General features: G+C 40.9%; 1 protein-coding gene across 13 annotated transcripts in view; it reads right to left on the reverse strand.

Moving 5' to 3' along the window:
* Positions 1-8028: 8028 nt before the first annotated feature.
* FMR1 (fragile X messenger ribonucleoprotein 1) overlaps positions 8029-22506 on the reverse strand; it is a 37703-nt gene continuing 23225 nt past the window's right edge. Inside the window, exons 10-17 of one of the 13 annotated variants that reach the window (XM_060086682.1) lie at positions 22106-22215; positions 21267-21401; positions 20698-20760; positions 17670-17756; positions 14948-15143; positions 13227-13409; positions 12653-12735; positions 8029-10591 (exon numbers count right to left, since the gene is read on the reverse strand). In XM_060086682.1, the coding sequence (XP_059942665.1) occupies positions 10430-10591; positions 12653-12735; positions 13227-13409; positions 14948-15143; positions 17670-17756; positions 20698-20760; positions 21267-21401; positions 22106-22215 (1019 nt within the window). In that variant the 3' untranslated portion in view covers positions 8029-10429. The other 12 variants (XM_060086677.1, XM_060086674.1, XM_060086675.1 and 9 more) reach the window with 12 other exon arrangements.

Raw genomic sequence — 22506 nt, forward strand, 5'->3', positions numbered from 1 at the left:
GCACGATTGCCTGACAGCCCCATGGTGATGCCCTGCAGGATCCACCACTGTGTTTGTGCCAAGGCCATATTTCCTATAGACTACTTGCAGTCAGTAATTGAGCACGGTGGAGGTACTAATGCAGATTCGGCTCAAGAACTCCCCATCTGCCTGCGATACTTGGAACTGCATTATAGTCTAAGATCATTCTTATCCAATTCTCCTTACTTCCTTTTCCTTCATAGATGTCATATCTGCATCATGGTCTGAAGTCTCTGTTGACCTTCTCTGGCATGTGGCAAAGGTAGTCCGTCAGAGCCCTCACTTTATGTGTGCTATGTGATTGGAGGAGGTGGGCGGCAACCCTATACCTAGAGAGTGTGTCCAGACTATGGAGGGGCAGGGCGGCTGTGAAGTATATCTGCCAGTGTGAGCCAGTCCTGTCTTTTGCGGTATGACCAAGCTAACCCTGAATTACATGCTTGTGTAGCTGCCACCAAATGCAGTCTCTGGGGGTGCCAGTAGCTTCTTTGTATGTCAAATGACAACCCTTCATGGTGGTTTTGTTACTGTGGTGGGTCTGGATATGGATCCCGTAGGTCAATATGGCTATGATGGCTCACAGGCCTGGATGAGTTTCTCATTGCAGATGCTTTGCTTTTCTCAGGATGTGCTCTTTTCTAGGAGACAAGTGCATATGTGACTTATTAACTGAGCTTGTGGGTGAGTTGTATTTGTTTCTATAGGGTGTGACTTTAATAGTGCTGCGTGGCTTAGTGACCTGACTAAAGAGTGAGGCCATTAGCAGCAGCCCCTGAGTCTGTGTAAAGGGATATTTCATTCATTGAGGAGTGGAATGCTTTATTACCAAAAAAGCACTGCACTTCCACCCAATGTGCAGAGTAGCCAGTGCCAGGGTTGTCAGCATTTATCATCACATAACAAATGGCTTAGCAGTGTTCCACTGAACTTGCTCACCCATCAGTGAAACAGGCTTCCTTGTCTGGTACCAAGTCTCAAAGTTGAGGCCCACTCGAGCCAGTAGCTCAGGCAAAGCAGGCAATAGGGCCATCTCAGTACCTACTGGCTGGGCAGCCACGTGTTCTTGCAGTTGGCTTGACCCCCAGTTGGACGTACCATTTCCATTTCGCATTTTTTTCGGCTTGTTGCACTTTGTCAATTATTAAGCTATTGTATCTCAGTTCCAAACTATCCTTCTACACTCTACTCTGTGAGGCTGGGGCTGGGATTCTGCACACCACATTTCTCCTTTGCCAGTGCTGCCTATTAGGGTCTGTCAATAAGAGGCTCTAGAAGGAGACTGGAAGACCACGGTTCTTCACTCTGGCAGGAAGAGTTTGCTCCAGTAGCAGCTGCTGGATCGAATTTCCAGATTCTGACCCCCACCACCCCTCTCAGAACCAGCATTATCATGTCTCCTCAGTGCTCTAAGCCCAGCCACATGGGGGTCTGCCTGCATGCTATCAAGGTACCTGTACCGACCGATAGTGCCCCTTTGCTTGAGATCTGGGTTTTAACTCTGTGGCCCTCATTTTTGAGCCTTTGGGTTCTCACCATCCCAGCCTCCTCCCTTTGTTCCCCCAGGCCTCAGGATGGTAAATGCTTCCTGCAGAACCCACCTCTGTGGAAACTTAATGCTCCTGTTTTGCATTTTCAGTCCTTTAAGATCTGTTTAACCAATCCCTGTATTAAATTCTCTGTTAAAATCACTGGTGTGATTTCTGTTTTCCCAACTGGACCATCACTGAGACATCTGTCTGATGGAATTGATTTCAGTAACAACCCCACTAGCAGGTTGGGAATGTTGGATCTGAAAGTCACTTTTCCCTTCAGTGAGATAATCTGTCCCCAACAGGGCCAATAATTGTCATTCAAAACGCATGTACCATCCAGTAGTGGTGAGATGACCCACCTCCAATATTGGCAGAGTCTTCTTGTCAAGAGACATCAGATGCGAGACTGGTCACAGATAATTAAAACTTCAAGGGATCAGAATGAGTTGGGGGCGGGGTGGAGCTGGTATTGTTTCATTGCTTCTGTGGCTGCTTACTGCTGGGGTCCCCAATCGAATTTGGCTACCAGTCTGGTGACTTACAGATTCTTGAGTAACATTCCTATGCAGGATGTGCTGCCTCTAATACCCGAAGAGGCCAAACAGGCGATAAGGGCTCCTTCTGTGTAGTTAGTGTTTGAAAGGTCAGCAGTTTTTCCTTATTAGGTTGTGGAATATCTCTTTGGGCTGCTGCTCAGATAGCCCCCAACTTATGCACTCCAGTGGCCTGGCTCTGATTTCTATCTTCATTCAAGGCCCTGCCACTTGTGCTTAGAGAGCATGCATTATGGTGAAAAGTTTCCTCTGGGTGCCACTATGGAAACTGTCATCAATGGAATGGAATGGGCTTTCCCAACGTATCATAGATATATTGCAGTATTGCTGGGGAAGTTCAACATGCCTGAGGTAGGACAGTAAAAGTGAGCTTCCTGCTCTGCCAAGTGAAAACAAAATAATTTTTTTTCTTCCTGGAGAAATCTAGAGCAAGGAACATGAGCAATGTCTAGGGCAATTCTGTGCAAGAGTAGTATAATGTGAGCCACACGTGTAATTTTAAATTTCCTAGTAGTCACTATATTTAAAAAAAGGTAAAAAGAGACAGGTATAACTAATTTTACTAACATGGCTCAGTTTACCCAATAGATCCAAAATATTAACATTTCAGCACTTAAATATAAAAAATAGGTATTTTTCATTCTTTTTCTCAAACTAAGTCTTCAAAATCCGTTGTGCATTCTAAATACACTGAGAATTGCACATCTCAATTCAGACTAGCCTTTGATCGCTCAGCAGCTACATGTGGCTAGTGGCTGAAGGCCCGGACAGTGCAGCTGCCGGCCACATACTGAGTGCCAGTAACGGATGCAGTCAGTTCAGTCACCTATTGGTATATCAAGTGCTTTGAGTGACATGGTGGCCACTATTAAAGCCACAATGATCTGCAATCAGTGGCCACAGACACTGGATTTACTCACTGGCTACACAGGCTGGGAGTTGGAAGGTAGTATGCACTACCCCTCCCTCCTGGCAACGGAATAAGCCTTGTGGGTTGTCTTTCTCACCTACTGGTACTTGATACTGTTTCAGCTGCACAATCCTGGCAGGCTTTGAAAATACAAGAGGCTCTGTAGTCACCAGGAGGGATGGCGATGCCCACACCCACCCAGATGAGGGTACTATGCTGGGTTGAGGGAACCCAGCATGTCTGTACCAATCCTGCAGTCTGACAAAGGGACCATGAGCACGGTCCCATCAAAGGGGCCAATGGCATCTGCAGCAATTGTGCCAAGTCTCTGGGTGTAAGTAAAACCAGTCTCAAATCCTGCCAGAGAAACTTACTGTGGACCCATCGGGTCCAAGAACGACAGCTCCTTGGGCCCCAGTGGCTGGCAGGTCTGCAGAATCCTTCCCGCACCTATGTTCCGGAAGACGTGGACTAGGGCACAAACTCAGCAATCCCTATGAAGAGGGCAGAGGACTGGCCCACAGGCCGAGTTTGCTTTTGAAGGGACTCAAATCTGGATTGAAGGGCCCTCTAGCAGTCAGGCTAGAACATCAGTCTCCTGGGTAGCACAGAGGCCTGTGGGGCTGGGGAGTCTCATTCTGGCTGCGTTAATATGTGCTTAACTGCTTCGCTTCCTCCCCTGCACCCTTCTCCAAGGACACAGGAGGAGGCTTTGGAGATTTGCTGTCCAGGTAGTGGGGAAAACTAACGGCCTTCATCAGCCAGGGTCTCCTTGCGTCAGCTCTCCATAGGGGTCTCCTTGATGCCCGCTCAAAAATCAGTCATTTTTGTTTCCTGCACCCCTATCTTCTCTCTGCAACCTCTTTAGAGTGAGTCGGGTTGTTTATCAGCTGACCACCCTCTTGGTTTTTCCCATCTCCCTCCTTCCTTAGCAATCCCTTTGTTCAAGGCCCAGAGCCATAACAGTGCTGCCTGAGGGAGCCTCAGAAGGAAGCTTGGAGTGTTCCCCTCTGGCCTTTTCATTTTTGCTGGGTCCTGGGGCAACTTACAGGGCCCCTTATCTCCTCTTCCTCTTTTGGGTGGGGCCTAAATCAGCACCGAAGGATTATCCCATCCCTCACTCCCTGGTAGAAGGAGCAAAGTTAGGGACGTCCAGCTCATGTAAGATCCCATTGGCTTCTCCAGAGTTCTCTGAATTAAGGCCATTTGCTCGCAAGTTATCCCTGACGCCCAGGATTTTCATACCATCGGTCTATAGTGCCACCACGCCTCAGAGCAGCTGCGACCTCAGTAGGGAAGTCTCCTCTTTGTGGCTACGTGAATCTGATTTCCCCGAGCATCCGATGCAAGCCCAGGGCAGGCACATGTGCTCTCTCCCCATTGGCTGGACTAGCCAATTCATTCAGCAAAAGGAAATATGGTGGTAAACCTCAAATGCTGGCCATTCAGTGCCACTTACCTCATGGGTGTAGCTTCTTCATCATGTAAGCGTCATGGGACTGCTGTGACTATTGTTGGGAGTCCAGTTCCCTGCGTTTTGAAGCCCCTAGGTCTGGACCTCAATCCCTCACCCTCTGCCTAATAAGCCCCTGGGCGGTACACTGTACAGTGCCAGGTTTCATGTCTGAGGTTAGGTTGCATCTACTGTTCCAATGGCACTTGAGACCAAGGGCTCTTTTCTGTCAACTTCTTTTCCCTTAGGGCTCACAGGACTGACTGACTTGTAGGGAGTGCCAAGGGATGGAACAGTCTCTATCTGCCTCACATGGAGGACTTTCCAGAGCCTCTGCGGCACATGGTATGGCCCTAGACCAAGGCCGAAACAACATGTTCACCAGTGATTTCAGCTCAGCTAGGCCTCCCACCACTAGCCCTAGGAGGGGTGTTGTGCAGCCCTCGTATGGCTTAGTTGATCCCTTTTGCTTTCCCAAAGGCCAGAGCTGGAATAAGTGGAGTCTGCCTCATGTGGGGCACGATCTGTGTGACTCGGTGGGTGAAGGCAAACAGCACACCAGCATGCAAGAGGGAAAGGTTTTGTTTTTTTTTTTTGCATCACGTGGGCTTCTCACTGCTGTGGCCTCTCCTGTTGCGGAGCACAGGCTCCGGACACGCAGGCCCAGCAGCCATGGCTCACGGGCCTAGCCGCTCCGCGGCATGTGGGATCTTCCCGGACCGGGGCACGAACCCGCGTCCCCTGCATCGGCAGGCGGACTCTCAACCACTGCGCCACCAGGGAAGCCCCTGGGGGAAAGGCTTTAATGAGGGAAAATTACCAGTAAGGGTCAGGAAGAAGAGGCACGGGGACACCCATTCTCTCCCACAGAGACACATGCAAAGGCCGGGGCCCTGCGGGCTGCATCCCTGGGGCTGGGCTCCAGGGGAAGGTGTATCTTTCCTGGGAGTCTACCTTTCCACAGGGCAACGCTGATGATGGTGGCCTTGCAGGCAGAGGATCAAACCAGGGCTTAAATGCCAGCTGTCAGGGGAGCTGTCTGGGAACACAGCCTGCTAGCACCTGTGACCTTTGGGAAGCTGGATTTGGACTGGGGGGCAGAGGAACATCCAGGAAGTTGGATGTGGGCCCAGTCCCTCCTGCTAGGTGGCTACCAGGCGACTTGACAGAGGCTCCTGGAGTGGTGGGCAATCCTGCCTGTCCCTTCACACTCTTCAAGTGTAAATCTATCTCGTTTAAAACCCTTCAAAGGCACCCGAAAGCCAAACCTCTAACATGGCACGGTAGGCCTTCCTTGGCCGTATCTCTCATCTCACCTCTCTCACTCTCTACCTCAAATTCTGTGGCCTAGCCACACCAAAGCATCGGAAAGCTTCCCAAACTGACTTTTTCATGCTTAGATCAATGGCCCCAGCCCTTTTTCTCCTGGCTAACCTCTCCAACCTGTCCTCCGTCTTAGGTAAAATTTCACTTTACCGGAGCAGCCCTTTACTGACCCCACGCCACCCCGATTTGGGTTGTTTCTATGTGCCCCCACCTCACCCTGTGCGTCTCAGTACTTACTGTACCATGTGCTGGAACTGCCCACTGACTCACTGAGCTCTCCCACTCGACACTGAGCTTCTTGAAGGCCTGAAATATTATCTCTGTATCTCCAAGAAGCCTGTGAAGTGCCTGCTATATAGTGAATGTTCACTAAATATTTAATGAGAACCAGATGAAATCAGGTGGGTGCTTCATTAACAATTATTCTGTAGTTTTCTCCATATAAAACATGGATACCCTCTTAATGCATATACGACTTTGGAGTTAGGATACCTTAGCAACCACTTATTTAACCCATGAAGAAATCGGAACCTGGAGAGGTGACATGAGTCTTCCAGCAACCACCGAGCTAGTCTACGGCCCAGTCAAGTGTGGGATCTACCTCCTGATTCCTCCCTCTTCACAGAATAATTCCTTAGGTTCCTTTTTATCACATAGTATCCATGCTGCACTTGCAACTTTTAATGATATATATTCCTTGAGCACTAGTACTCTGTTCTTTGATGTAATACCTTACAGGTTTTGATCTCCAAGGAAATCTGACAGAGATGCCTTAGTATTTACCAAAAATAACACTTGAATTTTTTCTCCTCTTACCATAAGCCATCTATGTTCTGTATGATACTGAATAATGATGATATACCCCAGTTCTCAGGATTGCATGTAACCATCTTCTGTTGACACTTACATCTTCCTTTCACTTTTGGACCTACTCCTGTAATCAAGCGTATGGTATATAGAAATTGGTGGGAAGACCTTTAGGCACTTAGTTTTGAAGCCTATCTTTAATCATTTAGCAAGTGCAATTTGCAAAGACTTTTAATGCCTCTCCCATTAACATAAAACTCATCAGCATAAAATACAGATTTCCCCGTTTCTTCATGGAAAGTTCTGAGAGAAATGGAAAGAAAATCTCTAAATAGCCCCAAATAAAAATTTTAAACAGCCCTAGATAAACACACAGAGGGAAAGATGATCAAAATTTAAATACTGGTACACATTAAGCCTTCTGAGCAATCAAGACTAGCATATGGTAATGGCTATTTCAGAATAACTGCTTATCAGAGGCATCAGAGGGTCATGAGGGAAAGATGCTATTTATGGCCATGAACCAAACTGGCTCAAAAGTGATCAAATCAGTATATTGACTCTAAAAGGCACTATATTCCTAACCACCAGGAATGGGAAGATCATGGTCAGATGGGAGAAATGTCTCTGAGTGAGCCAAGTTGAGTCTCAAGCCTGCTGCTGCCAATAGGTTGTTCACGTGTAGCAAGCACCAAAATGCAAAACCAGGAAAACCCAACAAAGTTACTTGAGGATGGCTGCTACTTTCCACCTCTAATGGACTCTGCAAGAGCCCAGAACTAGGCAGAACGGGTAACAGAAATCCAGAAAAGTACCAGAATGAAACACTAGAAAAGCAGAAAACAAAGATGGATTTTCCTCAAAAAAACCACTTATGTAGAGAGACTGTCCTGCATCACTGGATCACCTCTCCATTTTCTAGGCTGTGCCAGAGTTCCGTGAAGTTGATCACAATAGCCAATTCAGACACAGTCTACCTACAAACCTGTCATGTATTTTATTACTGAGATACTGACATTGAAAAACATTTTTTAAAATAGACATATTTAATATTTTCCAAATGGCAAGGTAAGTTTATGTGTGCTCAGACAGGAGTATGTGTTTAACACGGTTTAGTAGCATCCTATGTAATTAATGTGTTCAAATTCTCTAACTGGGAACATGTAGAATTATTTTCAAATATCTACATTTCTGCTTCTTAAGGGCACATAAAAGATTATTTGCAAGGCATAATGTATGCTTTGCATGATTAATACCTCCCCCATCGTTAATTTTTGTTATATTTAGAAATTTAAGACCAGGAGCAAACATCTGTCAGACTAATTTTTTGCTTTTTCATAAGTGCAACTTTTTAATAAAAATTTACATCTAGATAAACAATCTTCAGATTTTTGAAACTTTAATAAGATTTTAAAAACATCATGACTGAACTGAAAAACATACACGTTTAGCACACAAATATTGTAATATGAATAAACTCCAACTCCGTTTGAAAACATGTGACTCAAATTACAGTTTTAGAAGTTAGTAATTCACATTTAAGCAAGTTAGCGCCTTGCTGAATTCAGCCTTTGTAAAAAAGAGACTTAGTGCATATTGTAATGGCACAATGTGCTTTTGTACCATTTTGTTGACTTTTTTCACCTTATTAAACAAGATCAAGTTCTTGAAAGTTGGTAGATAACAGCTAACTTCCTATGACATGTGAAATTTCCAATGGTAATACAGTTACATTTTGTAACAGAACGCTTTATAGATTTCTTTTCCTATCTTAAAATTTTAAAAGCAATCATTTGTAAGGATTGCATCAACGTCAATTTAGCAGAGGAAGATCAAACTTTATTGAAACTGCTTGCATACAAAATATATTGCACTATAACCAAACAAATGTCAACATAAAATCCAATCTGTTGTTGCTAATATGTACAGAGAATATTGCCCAAGAGCAGTTACATTACAAGGTCATTCTACCTTGGTTAATTATCTACAGTATTTTAAACCAAACAGCTTACAGATGATGTGTGCAAGGTACCAATTTCTGTTTTCAAATACTATACATTCCCAGAATAAATAACTAGAAATCAACATTAATGTTTGGCAATACTTTTAAAAGACTTTTTAATATTCTTGAAATCATGTGCAGTTTGTTGCCATTTTTATATGCTTATTTGTATGCAAGGAAAAGTAACTGTAAAATGAAAATTCAAAGAAACAAACTCACAAAATACATCAGAGGCAGAACTTCGGTTTGTACGGCTCTGTACAGATTCAGTGGTACCCCTACTTGGAGTTATTTTTTAAGAAAAATATAACATCTTAGAGTGAAGGTCCTTCACATATTTTTCTTCTGTAAATCTCATACATAACAACAAAAAAAATAGACTCAAACCCAAAATCCAACACGTCAAAAAACTAAAGAAAAAAAATATCATTTGTTAACCAATCCTAGTCTGCTTTCCAATTCTGCTTATACATTTGGACCTAATATTTCAAAGTTTACAAAACATTTAACCTGCTTCCATTGTTTCTTAGACAAAGTATCTGTATTTCATAGGATTATTATGCACACATGGAAATGACCTTCCTATCTCCCCCAAATAAGCTTGAAATTAAAATATGAAAAACTTCACAAAACTTGGGGAGGACAAAATAAAAACAGCTCTAATTTAAAACTGGTCATCAGGCCAAAGAGCAGGCATATCCTACTAACTTTTGACCAGGAAGATATACTCCTAGCTGAAAATGCTTAGCCTCTCTCAAATGAAAAGACAGTTATTTCTCCTCCTGTCTATATAGAAAAATTACACATCCCTCTCAATAACACTATTTGTCAAACTTCAGTGCAACAAAACAAAAACAAAAACAAGTCCTATTCTTTATACTGCCTAACCTGATGTTTATGTAAGAAAAAAAAATATGGAAAGCATGCATTCTTCTATAAAGTACTAATGTTTGACAGGGTTTGCTACATCTTTTAACATTTAGTGTTTCCAACTTATCTTCCCTGAACTCTGCATCCAAATATAATATTCCTACCTGCCAAGATATAAAAAAGGCACAGATCATACAACTTTTTTTTTGCTAATGAAAATGACAAACGTCACATCACACACATCTCAAGGTCCACTAAAATACTGGAAAAGTGGACCAAAACATAAACTGACACAGGACATGAAATGTCATTGGCCTTCCGTATGAAACTGAAAACAGAAGTGTAATATGATTACCATAAATGCTATTTATTCAGAAAAACTGAAATGTACCAGTGAGTTATCACCCAATGCAGGGTAACGGTCCAAATTAAGAAAGAATACCACTGCTTGGTATTTAAAAAATAAACCAAACGAAAATCCTGTCCTGAAGTGCTAAGTATACTTAATTACTTAAAAGTAATGTTTCAAGGACTTCCCTGGTGGCGCAGTGGTTGAGAGTCCACCTGCCGATGCAGGGGACATGGGTTTGTGCCCCGGTCCGGGAAGATTCCACATGCCTCGGAGCGGCTGGGCCCGTGAGCCATGGCCGCTGAGCCTGTGCGTCCGGAGCCTGTGCTCGGCAACGGGAGAGGACACAACAGTGAGAGGCCCGCGTACCGCCAAAAAAAAAAAAAAAAAAAAAAAAGTTTCAAAATTTTAAGATCTCTTTGTGCAAATCTGAAAACTGTTGCTTATGGCCAATATGACAAAAAATAAAATTCTTAACAGAATTGGTGTTCATTTCATGCCCTGTGCCACCTTGCCTACTATTTGTCTTTGGCCTAACAAAGTTTCTAATATGGAATAAGAATTACGGAAATGGTATATGGAATATAACTCCAGAATTATGCCGTTTAGGGTACTCCATTCACAAGTGGTTGCTGACCATCCACGCTGTCTGGCTTTTCCTTCTTCTGGTTACGATCTTTACCCGTACGCAGCCGGTTACCTTCACTGGAGGTATTCTGTAATGTTTTAGTGTGGACACTCCTTTCATTATTGCAGTCAACTCTGATCTAAAACAAGTTACAGTTGTTATATACACAGACCATATCCTACTGTAATCTGTAATTGGCCTGACGAGAAATTTAAGCCCGAAGGGTAAATTCCACATCTTAAAAGGGGGATATGGGGGTGAGAATAGAAGTGCAAGAAATTATGGTCAGGTAGGATCTTTATTTGGTTTCTGATTTAAAAACACTCTTCTTTAACTGGAACACACTGGTCATCTCTGTGTCCAAAGTTAGATAAAAGCTCACAATCCTACCGTGTCTTCTTCTAAGTAGAACAAAACAGTGAGAAACAAATAGTTAAAATGAATTACTATTACTGATTGCAAAATATACATGTCTATAATACTAGAGTTCAAAAAAATGGGTTATTCTTCAAAGACTCTGAAACCCAGGAGAGACACAAATTACTGTCTTCCTATTCTGATGTTACCAGAGTAACAACTTAACTAACTCACTTCTTAACTAGCCTTTAGTTGACATCTTTATGTCTATCACAAGTATAATTAAGTTTCCTTACACTGAGGGCTCCCACTGTCTTACAATAAAAAAAATACAAGCGTTGGTTTCTAGTAGCTTCAGTAAGGCTACTTACTTGCCTTCAGTAAGGCAAGTCAGATGATCATACAACTTGAACTCTGAAGAATAAGAATGGTACAGGGAAATGTGAAGACACTAATGTGTGGAAGAACTGGAATCCCAGGAAGAGTGTAGAGATGAATACAATTTAAAAAATAATATTCTGAGATTTATGTAATATTTTACGTGCCAACACTGAACACTTAAACACTGCTAACAGACTTCTAGATGCTGTACAAAAGGAAGATAATATTGACAAATGGGCCTAAAACAATTACAAATATTGATCTGCTTCAAGTACAAATGTGACATATAATCCCAAAATGGTTTGCTGTAATTTCAAAGTGCGTTTAAGTGTTGGTCCTGGGTGACTGTTTTAACTGTTGGGTTGTGAAGAGCGGAATTATAAAACTGGTACATAAATGCCTTACATCTCTGTAAGGCACATGTGTGTGCATTATTTCATCGATCTCTATCTACGTCTAAGGTCCTTTCTATGCTGGTCCTTAAGAACCAGCCAACAGTTAACACCTACTTACAACCGATATGAATTCTAAGAAATAATCCATCATGGAGTTTCTGCTCTTAAAAATCATCTCTCACTAATCTTGGGTATTGGTCCCAAACCAATCCATAGTCATGAAGGAACCCTAACTACTTGGATTAAGTCTTCAGAATTAAAGAAGCAGAGCAGAAGAGAACATGGGTTCTGGGAATCAGATACCAGTATTCAAATATCACTCTACCGTATGCCATCTATGTGATTCAATCTTTCTAAACATCAGTTTACCCACCTATAAAACAGAAAAATAAAACTTTTTACACTTCAGGGGGCTGCTGAAAGATTAATTAAGATAAAACACACACAAAGCACTCAGCAAAGGTGTCTGTCTGGACACGCTCAGGGGTAATTTTAAAATTACTTAACAATGGGTTTGGCACAGGTGATTACCACTTGAGATGGGCTTCTCAGAATGGAGGCTGGCTGTAAATAAGCAGCTGACTGATTCAGCATGTCCCAGCTGAGTGTCATCAGCCCTGTGTATCAAGATTATTACCCTTGAGCCAGACACCTTTTTCCCCTTACTTTCCACTCAAAGAGGATACTCTATCCATGCAACTCAGGGGAGGAGGGACCCACAGGGCTGACCCAAGTCTCTCTTGGTACATTCCTGGATGTTTCTTTTCTTGGGCAGTTGGTGGGGGTGGGGTGGGGTAGGGGGTTGGACCACCAATGTGGTATTGAAGTCACACTGTGGCTGCAACATCTTCAGAAATACTAAGACTGCATATTCTCTAGAGAAATCTTCTTTGTATACTTGTCACAAAGGACTAAGGCTCCCCACAAATGTAATGTTGAAAGGAAAATATTTCAATATACCAAATTCACAACCTTTGAACATGCTTAAAAATCAAGTAAAATAAACTCATACATCTCAAACTACTGTAACTCAAACAATTTAGATGAAAAGAGGCACACAGGTTTACCTGGAGGGATCCATCTGCTGTTCTTCCTTTAGCCTCTCTTGGATTACGTGGACGATTATCTGTTCGGGAGTGATCATCGTTTCCTATAGGGGCGTTTTTAAAAGGTTCGATGGTCACTGATTCTGACATGCTTATTGGAAGTTCTTTGTTCCCACATCCTCAATTTATTTAGATCCACCACAGAATCTAACATAGAATCAACAACCTAGTGATTCCAGTTACATACTGGCTAATAATCTAGCATGCTACCAAGGAACAGAAAATATTTCTAAGGCATCACAATTCTGCATCAACTGTTACAGGTCAACCTGAGCTAATGATCAGATTGTGATGTTTAGAATACCCAAACAGGTGAAACTAGTTATCAGTGTTTATTAATATATTTATTCTATGTGAACCAGAGGGAAGGCTGTCTAATATTGCCAATTGCATGAGCCTTTCCCACAGTGACCAGTACAAAACCAGAGAAATGGGGGTCTTGGTAATACATCATTGAATCAGCAAGGTTCTTCATAGAACTTCAGACAGCTGTTACAATTGACCTTCATTTCTTAACAAATGAAAACCTCTGTACCTTTGAAACCACCTCCGCGTCCTCTTCCTCCCTGTCCTCTTCCTCCACCTCCACGCCGTCGCCCGTCTCCTCTGCGCAGGAAGTTCTCCCTCTCTTCCTCTGTTGGAGCTAATGACCAATCACTGAGTTCATCTCTGTGGTCAGATTCTGTTTCAGAAGCATTTGATGCTTCAGAATTAGTTCCTATCGAGAGTTAAAAGTTATATACCGTTGTCCGACTTAAAAAAAAAAGTTAACAGAAGCTTCCAGAGACGTTTCAGGGGTAATCTATTACTCTTCCCAATTTCTAAGCCCACCAGAGAGTATTATCACCTTCCATTTTGTAAAACAAATTATCTTAAATTCAAAATGAAGGTTTCCACAATATTTGAGGTAATTTTTGTTTTAAACATTTTTGGTTCTCATTAAAAAAATAAAAGATTTTTTATTAGCCATCTAAGTTCAAACCTGAGTATGCCACATCATTAAACAGCTGTGCTCCTTTAAACATCTGTGCTCTCTGGAGGAAAAGTTGTCTACAACAGTTAAATGCAATACCTTGATCAACAAAACCTCTATAAAGATGGTTCCTTTTGACAAGCTTTGGCCCAGGGACAGAGGGGAATGCATACATTTTGGTCACCTCAGAGAGGGTGGCAAAGGTGGCCACCATGGCTACTATCTCAGGGAAGGGTCTCTTGTGTGATCAGGGATTGGACCTAGCTGAATGGGGATATGCTTGCCTGATGCTTGGTCCACAACCTTCCCTCCCACTCCCACTGGAATAACTGATCATTATAAAGGATTTATTGTAATAAACTTGTTATGCCTGAGGGGCTGGGTTAATGACATAAGGAATGGGAGTGGGGAAAAGAGGTCCACGGTGACGGGGGACTTCAACAGCATAAGGAACAGACTGCTGGGAGAGGGATTAGGGGTTAGGTTCAAGGTTGGCCTTAGGAGTAGGTGTCTCTCTCCCCCACTCCAGAATATCAGCTCTACTACCTCTCTCTCTTCCTCTGTTGGAGCTAATGACCAATTATAGCTTCACCATTATAGCTTCATTCCTGTGGATCTTGAAGGCTTTTCCATCTTAAAGAGTTCCTTTTTGAAATGCAAATATTTGTGAGATGGATTATACCTTATACCATCATTAGCAAGTTACATAGTAGATACACAGTTGAGCAAGAAAGACAGTAGGCACTGGCAGTGGGACAGCGTTCAATGAAAGGTACTGGGAGAGAAGAAAGAAGCACTGAAAGAAGAGCTGAGAAGGCAAAGAGAAACTTCGCCTACTTCTTGACTGTGCCTAGGGCTGACTTTGGCCATGCCACTCAAAATCACCTTACGAGCCACAGGATGCAGACCCCTGATTTACACAGTCCATCCAGCAAGTATGACCAGCACATGCCTGACAAAAAATGAGCCACAGTACACAAATGAAAAAAGTTTTGGCTATACAGTAATAAAATCAGGAAAGGCCTTAGGAAAGTCATCAACATACAAGGGCTTAAGCAGATTTATCCCCAGTCAGAACGTGGACAGAACTCGCACCTGCCCTGTGAACTCTATGTGTTGTTATCAGGTTTTTACTCTGTCTCTTGCAACACAAGTTGACCCGCCGTGAATTGGAAACCATGTAGTGAGAAACTGTTATAATGGGGTTCTAATGAGTATTAGAGATTAGCAGCTATTAAGTCTAGGAACAGATAAAGTTACTGAGTAAAATGCTTAGTTTGTACCTGAAGTATATCCAGGACCGCGTCTGCCGTGCCCCCTATTTCTGTAAGGTCTACTACCTCGACCCATTCCTTGACCATCATCAGTCACATAGCCTTTTTCCTTATCTGTACGATTTGGTGGTGGTCTAGAACTAGCTCCAATCTGTCGCAATTGCTCATCAATTTGTAATCTCTCCAAACGCAACTGGTCTACTTCCTATTTAAAATATACAAGATAACAGTAAAAATAGTTTGACATTTTACTTAAAAATACCTTTCTCCTTTTCATCAGATAAAAAGTATACTGGAAATATTTCAATTTCAGTTCTAAATTTATAGTAAACACTGTTACACAGAATTATCAGGAAATTGAATGGTCTCCATAAAAATAAAATTACTATAGATAACATATTATTGATGTCCAGAATTAGAGATATAACAAAAATACTAAGCATTAAAATTATACTGATAGAATTTAAAGTTATTTAATTTGGCACTATTATCCGATAGATCTGCTAAGGCACAAATATGCTAGTTTTGGGACTTCTTGATAATAGGATATTGAATAAAACAACTCTAAAACGTATGAATACAGATAAATGACATTTAAGGTTTAACCAGCTAACCTTAAAAATCACACATTGTAAATAATCTTAATTGAAATAGATTTTCCAGTTAATATCTTAATTAACAAAACATTGAGTCTGGGCCATCTTCTGCTTTCAAAGAACATATACTATGGCGGGTCTTTGGACGTGACTATACAATTAAGAAACAATTATCTTCGATGAACTGAAAATGTTTATATTCCTTATATAGGGGAACTATTTAATAATTGACAAAAACAAGTTGGATATCTTATATCATGCCTTGAAAACCTCTTAAAGACTACAACTCTGCTAGAACAAGTATGACGAACAGTATAGTCAGTTGATCAAAATATACACCTGGGGTCCACTAACAGACCCTCACACACAATGCTTCCAATATGTTGGGTTCTGTCAAATCCAGATGAAGTCTCAATTCTAACCCTTCTTCTTCCAATCTACCCATAAGCATCTATTTACTAGCTATAGGGAACTGGATCCACAACTAGAGTAGCACTGGGTGTCTCAGTCACGCAGAGGCCATCATAGGGATTGTCCACATGAACAGTCACTGGGGAAGCCTCCGTAAAGCTAGGTTCCTAAAATCTTGGTTATGGCAGCCTCAGGAAAAGGGCAGGTAAGAATCTAGATGAGCTTCATCTGTGCTCTGAACCAGAATTGGTTTTACAGAGGACTTGAACAAAGAAGAGACTGCAGCTGAGTGAGTGGCTTACTCCAAAAGTACAGTTAGAGCTCATGGAATGGGTGTATCTTGCAAAACAGAATGGTAGTCCAGGTTATCCCACTGGGGCAAAGCAGTCACCTTTTGGTGAGAGATGCCAAGCCCACTCGAGGGAAGATCTGGTGATGGAAAGAATGGCAACAACAGGACAGCTGCTGATAACCAAAAAAGATACTCAATTGTGAAGAATAAATCAAAAGATCTAAGGAAGAACATTAGTCAAAAGAACAAGGGACTGATACAATGCAACCCTAACTCTCCAGGTCTTCAAAATTATTTAAGCTAAGAATATGAAGAAAAACACATACAACAGATTACACATAAAACACACTTTAAAACAAAAGTGAATAAGCAAATCAATGGGGTATCCTATCCATGCAAACCTTGCTGGATGAAACCTCCCCACTTGCAATTATTAACTGACCACCATAAGAATGATAAGAAGTGCCTAGCTATTGTATTTTTCTTCCTTGTTTACATATAACTATAAATTATTTAATTTTATTTCTTTAAGAAATCAGCAAAAAATTCTTATTAAGATAGCATCATAAATAAAATAGAAACTTGGATTACTTTAAACATACTATTTAGTACCAGTTACAATATATTTTTGATACATATGGATACAAAGAAGAAATTATAAAAGTGACATGGGTGAAATTCTATTTTATCGAATTACAGAACATTTGGCCAAAAGAAATTTTAAAAAGCACCTAGTCTAGGGAGGTGATTTGCCTATAGACACAGAGCTAGTTCATGGCAGAAGAGAGACCGCAAGCAAATCACTGGATTGCCAATCCAGTGCTCTTTCTGCTACGCCTTGCAGCCTCCTGGTTCCTGCTTTCCAGTTTGTAAGCTAGAGGAGGCATAACCGTATAAATACTAACTAAAATGTGCATTTATAAGAAGACACAAATTGCTTCTATTTTGTAATAACAGAGTATAGAGAAAATTATGAAGGGTAAACATTTAAACAGAGGACTTCATGAAACTCTGGGATTTCCTTGATAAATGACATAAAAGGGACAACAAAGGCAAGTGTTACAGACACGAAATTTGTCCTGGAAAAAACTCACAAGGGCTAGAAAGGATCAATGGGATGAAATGTATTTTTGACAGGATTGTCTAAAGTGAGTATAAGGGTTTAACAGCAGAATAATGGGAAATAGGGGAGTTTCTTTCTTGAGAACTGGGATACTGGTCCTTAAATTTATAATGATGGAAAACTGACTTGTGTTTTCAGAAGGAATATAATAAGCTAAACGAAATGAAAAATTTTTTTTCTATTATCTTTTACAGGTCTTTCATTATCATGTACAGGCTAGAATGAAACTTAATTGCTTTAAGATTTACTATGGAGTTTTTATATTTTAGTGCAAAAATGTTTCGACGTCAAAGTTCTTCCTGTTCTCACCTTTAAATAGTTCAGGTGATAATCCAGAAGAACAGTGGCATTAGCGATGCTGTCTTTTGTTCCCACAAAAACAAATGGTACCATACCCTGAAAAAGAAATGGCAACAATAATCCTATAAAATTAATGATGAATTAATCTGAAAAATGCAAATAATGACTAAATCCCTAGCACAGGGTCTGACAGTAGGTACATGAAAGTTTGTTGAAAATATAAACCAATACCTAAAAACAAAAGTAGTTGGTATATTTTACACATATTTTACACTGTGTATAAGGACAGATCAGTATAGCAACCCTTAAATGCATCAGGTTACTATGATATAAACACTACTATTAAATGTTGGCAAACTCATAAATTATGTAACTCAAAATTATATAAGCTTTAACATGAGAAGCGTAAACAAAACGAATACTTTAAAATACTCTAATTCATTTACTACAGATTTTATCTAGATCAAATTCTTTAAAAAATAATTCAAAATTAGATATCAGGGTACAAAAGTAGAAACTAAATCAACTTTGCTAGCCGAGCCAACAGAGTACAAATAAAACACAAACAAGAAGGATAAGAAATTAAAATGCAGTTAGTAATTATTCTGTGAGGGAAAAAAAAACTAGGCACATCCATGAGCATAAAATTTAGCATTTCAATATACTTCCATAATGCGCTCTGAACATAGTAAAGGACTGAATCATCAGGAAAGTTTGATCTCCCTATGGTACTACTTTAATATAAGGACAGATTTTAAAAAAGGAGTAGACTAAAAATGTATACTTCTAGCCCATCAGTACAAATGAGAAAAAAACTATTTCTTGTCACTATTATAGGGAAGCCTAGGCCAGTTGTGCAAACTAATAGCTGGCAATTATGACATTCAAAGTTGAGAAAAATTCAATATTCTGCTACTGATGAAATTCACAATGGTTACTGATATTCACAAGTGACTAAAGAAAAGCACACAGTAGCTTTGATGCAGATACATCAGAATTCTCTAGGTGAAGTTTCTAGGTGTGAGAAGCCAAGAAGCTTACAAGTATCACTCTTGTTTTTTTTAAAGTTGGTGGTTCTATAGCGTATTCTGTATTGAGTTGAGCATTATTATTATTATTTTATTATCTTTTTTTTAGATGTTGGGGGTAGGAGTTTATTAATTAATTAATTAATTTTTGCTGTGTTGGGTCTTCGTTTCTGTGCAAGGGCTATCTCTAGTTGTGGCAAGCGGGGGCCACTCTTCATCGTGATGCACGGGCCTCTCACTATCACCGCCTCTCGTTGTGGAGCACAGGCTCCAGACGCGCAGGCTCAGTAGTTGTGGCTCACGGGCCTAGTTGCTCTGCGGCATGTGGGATCCTCCCAGACCAGGGCTCGAACCCATGTCCCCTGCATCAGCAGGCAGATTCTCAACCACCGCGCCACCAGGGAAGCCCAGTATCACTCTTTTAAAAAGAGCATTCAAGGCTTCCCTGGTGGCGCGGTGGTTGAGAGTCCGCCTGCCGATGTGGGGGACGCAGGTTTGTGCCCTGGTCCGTGAGGGTCCCACATGCCACGGAGCGGCTGGGCCCGTGAGCCACAACTACTGAGCCTGCGCGTCTGGAGCCTGTGCTCTGCGACGGGAGAGGCCGCGGCAGTGAGAGGCCCACGCACTGCATTAAAAAAAAAAAAACCAAAAAACAAAAATAAGAGCATTCATTTGATAGGTGTGGGTACTGCTGGGCTGCTTTTGTTTGCTTGCACTCAGTACACAGAGTCTTACATGCATGTGGGGTTGGAATAGGTTTTTTCTTTTCCTTCCACATTGAACATGGCTGTCGATAGGGTATAAAACTAAACAATTAGGAAATACTGCTTGCAGACTGACATCCATCTGGTAAGCAAGGCACTGCTTCCTAGTAACAACCACCACCTAAAGAATCAGGTGCCATTGAAAACCCATGGGCTTCATATGGATTTTTGTTTGATTGAATAATATATGAACTATGGAAACAATCAGGCCTATGACTCAGATCTCTTTTTCTCAAAAACATTTCTGACAGCTGAGTTTTTTCCCCAACTTTGTTACAAAGCAGTTAACCATATTATTTTCCGAAATGCCCTATGATGAAAGGCTACGCTCTTCCCCACTGGATCACATATGACCAAAATAAGCTTGAAAACCCTATGTCACAGACTTAGTTGATCAACTGTGGAGCAAATAATGAAAAAAAATTCTCTTTCAACATTTCCAAACTGTTGATGTACCCAAGTGCCACTCTAATTTAAGCACATTACTAGTGGACCAGAATGGTTAAATTACGACAAAGAAAGGCAAGAGCAGACACCAGGAAAAAGTGAGTTCCTGTTCTGGGATGAGAACTGGCCTGCCCAGCAGAGAGGAATATCCAATCCACTTGCGGTTATATTTCTCTTTACAAAATGGCATTTTTGCTTTTAATCTCTTGTGAGTCATAATATTCTCCCTGTAAACAGTTCTCACAGGCCAGGTTGAGGGTGGGTGTCTGCCCTCAAGGAACTAACAATGTGACTAGATAACTAGTAAATATGTATGTAGTAAGTGCTACGATAGGGGCGAACACATTGGAGCATGAAAGGGGGAAAGGCTCTTGAGCCCGTCAGGGGGAGGGGACCTATGGAACGTATACAAGGAAAGCTGCACAAGGAGTAAGGTCAAAGCAAGGTGGCAGGTTGGAGGAAAAAGAGTGCTCCAGGCAGAGGAAACATGTGCATACGTCTAGAAGCAACAGAGAGCAGAGTAGTGTTTCAAGAACTCTAGGTACTTCAGGTATGGCTCAAGCCTCTCTCAAGTACAAGGGAGAGGAGTGGTAAGAGATGATATTGGTCAGGGGACTGTGAAAGAAAGGCCTTATAAGCAACAGGAAGGAATATGAGCTTTTTCCCAGGGCAATGGGTCCATGAACCCACAGACACTCCTCCACATCCCCCAACTCTGACGATCATTTGTAGTCTAACCAGGGGAATAAACATTAAAATATAAAATTAAAATGTATTTTTCAAGGAATGTTTTCCTACCTGCCAAGCCTTGAGTTCAGGTTTCTGGGATTCCCCTGCTACAATTGATGAAACCACTAACACCTAAAGCAGTATAAGGAATGCAAGTGATGTCATTAACTATAACAAACGATACACAGAAGCCTGAACGCAGGACTTTCACTGTAGGACTTCTAAATCCATTTCTAAACAATTAGGTTAGTTCAAATATTGAAAGTCAGTTTTAAAAATATGGTTTTAAGTAGTAACTTATGCATCTAACAGAGGGTACATTTTGAGCTATTACAACCTGTAAAATTTCAAGAGCTACAGCATGAAAAAATAAAAGTCTACCCTCAAAAGAAAAATGTGACCACTGAACGCAACCCTGTATTTTATGTTTACAGCATAAGATTTGTCACTGTGAATAAACTGAAAAGTAGTTATCACTTTGGTTTGTAATATCTCATAAGCTGGCAATCAGATTTGAAACAAATATAGCATGAGTAGCCTTATGAGCCTAACCACAGAAAATACCCAAAACACCAACTGTAACATTTGGGTTGAAGAAATTACTTTCAGTATAATTCAAAGTGACAATTATTTCTTACCCTCTGGACTTTTGTGCTGTTAGGCTGAGAAAAATGAGTGCTGTTTTCCTTTACATCTATATGCTTTTTTTCTTCTGAAGGAGTAGGTCCAACCCTTGAGTTACTGGAAGGTAGGGAATTTGGTGGCATAATTTCCTTGGTGAAAAACACAAAACACACAAGAGAAAAAAAAGGACCAATTTTTAAGACTTTTTTTAGCTCCATTATTGTATCAATGATCATATTTTTAAGAACAGAAACTATTATAAACAGTCTTGGTAAACAAACTTAAAGAATGCAAACATTATGCAGTAAAAACGCACAAAGATTTAACTTCAGCTAAAAGAACCTAGACAAAAGACTATGAAATATATGAAAATTATGGCAATTTGAAAGGATTTTATTTCAAACAGTACCACTGTACAGAAGAGCACGCCCTTACCCCCCACCCCAAATACTTTAAAAAATGTAAAGCACACAAAATAAGCAGACACACAAAGTAAAAAAGCCAAAGGATGAAAGCCAGAAAACCTAACTAGTGGCCCAATTTTGTCTCTGTCAGGAACATTAAATAACATGTGAAGAGTGCTTCAGACTTTTTTTTTTTTACATTTGTGATTACTCACTTTGAAGATCAAGAAATAAGGCTTAAAGGGGTTAAAGTGACTAATCCGCAATCACAGCATTAGAGAATAAACAGAGGCCGTTATCTACAACTGCAATTAACTGGCATGCCTGATAGAATTTTTACATTCACATTATGTGCATATTGGAGGCCTCTAAGTTACTATGTCAAATAAGACAATAAAAGACTTTTACTTTTATTAGAGAAACCAGAAACATACGCACTAGAAACATACCTCTTCTTGTGGAACATTTTTCTCATTTTCAGCTTCAATTCTCACCCTCACAACTCCTGACTTGTCCACAATCTCCTGAATCAGTTTTCCATTTTTTCCTATTACTTTGCCTAAGGTAAGAAATGAATAATTCATGTTTGGTTTTAAAAACACATACCTCAAAACAGTAAGCACACCCCACCATAAACTATCACATTTTATATATACGTATAAAATTTCATATAATTTCAATTCTTTCTTTCTTTCTTCCTCTGTATCTGTCTGTCTACCTATCTCAAAAGCAAAACAGAGACTCTTTTCAAAAAGACAGAGTCAAACTGGCTTTCCATTTTATGAGGTCATCATTGTTCAAACTCCTTTCGTCAGGAGTTAGAGTTGATTAATACTTGTGAACTGATAAT

The sequence above is a fragment of the Mesoplodon densirostris genome, chromosome X (assembly GCF_025265405.1).
Source record: "Mesoplodon densirostris isolate mMesDen1 chromosome X, mMesDen1 primary haplotype, whole genome shotgun sequence".
In the NCBI taxonomy this organism is placed as follows: domain Eukaryota; kingdom Metazoa; phylum Chordata; class Mammalia; order Artiodactyla; family Ziphiidae; genus Mesoplodon; species Mesoplodon densirostris.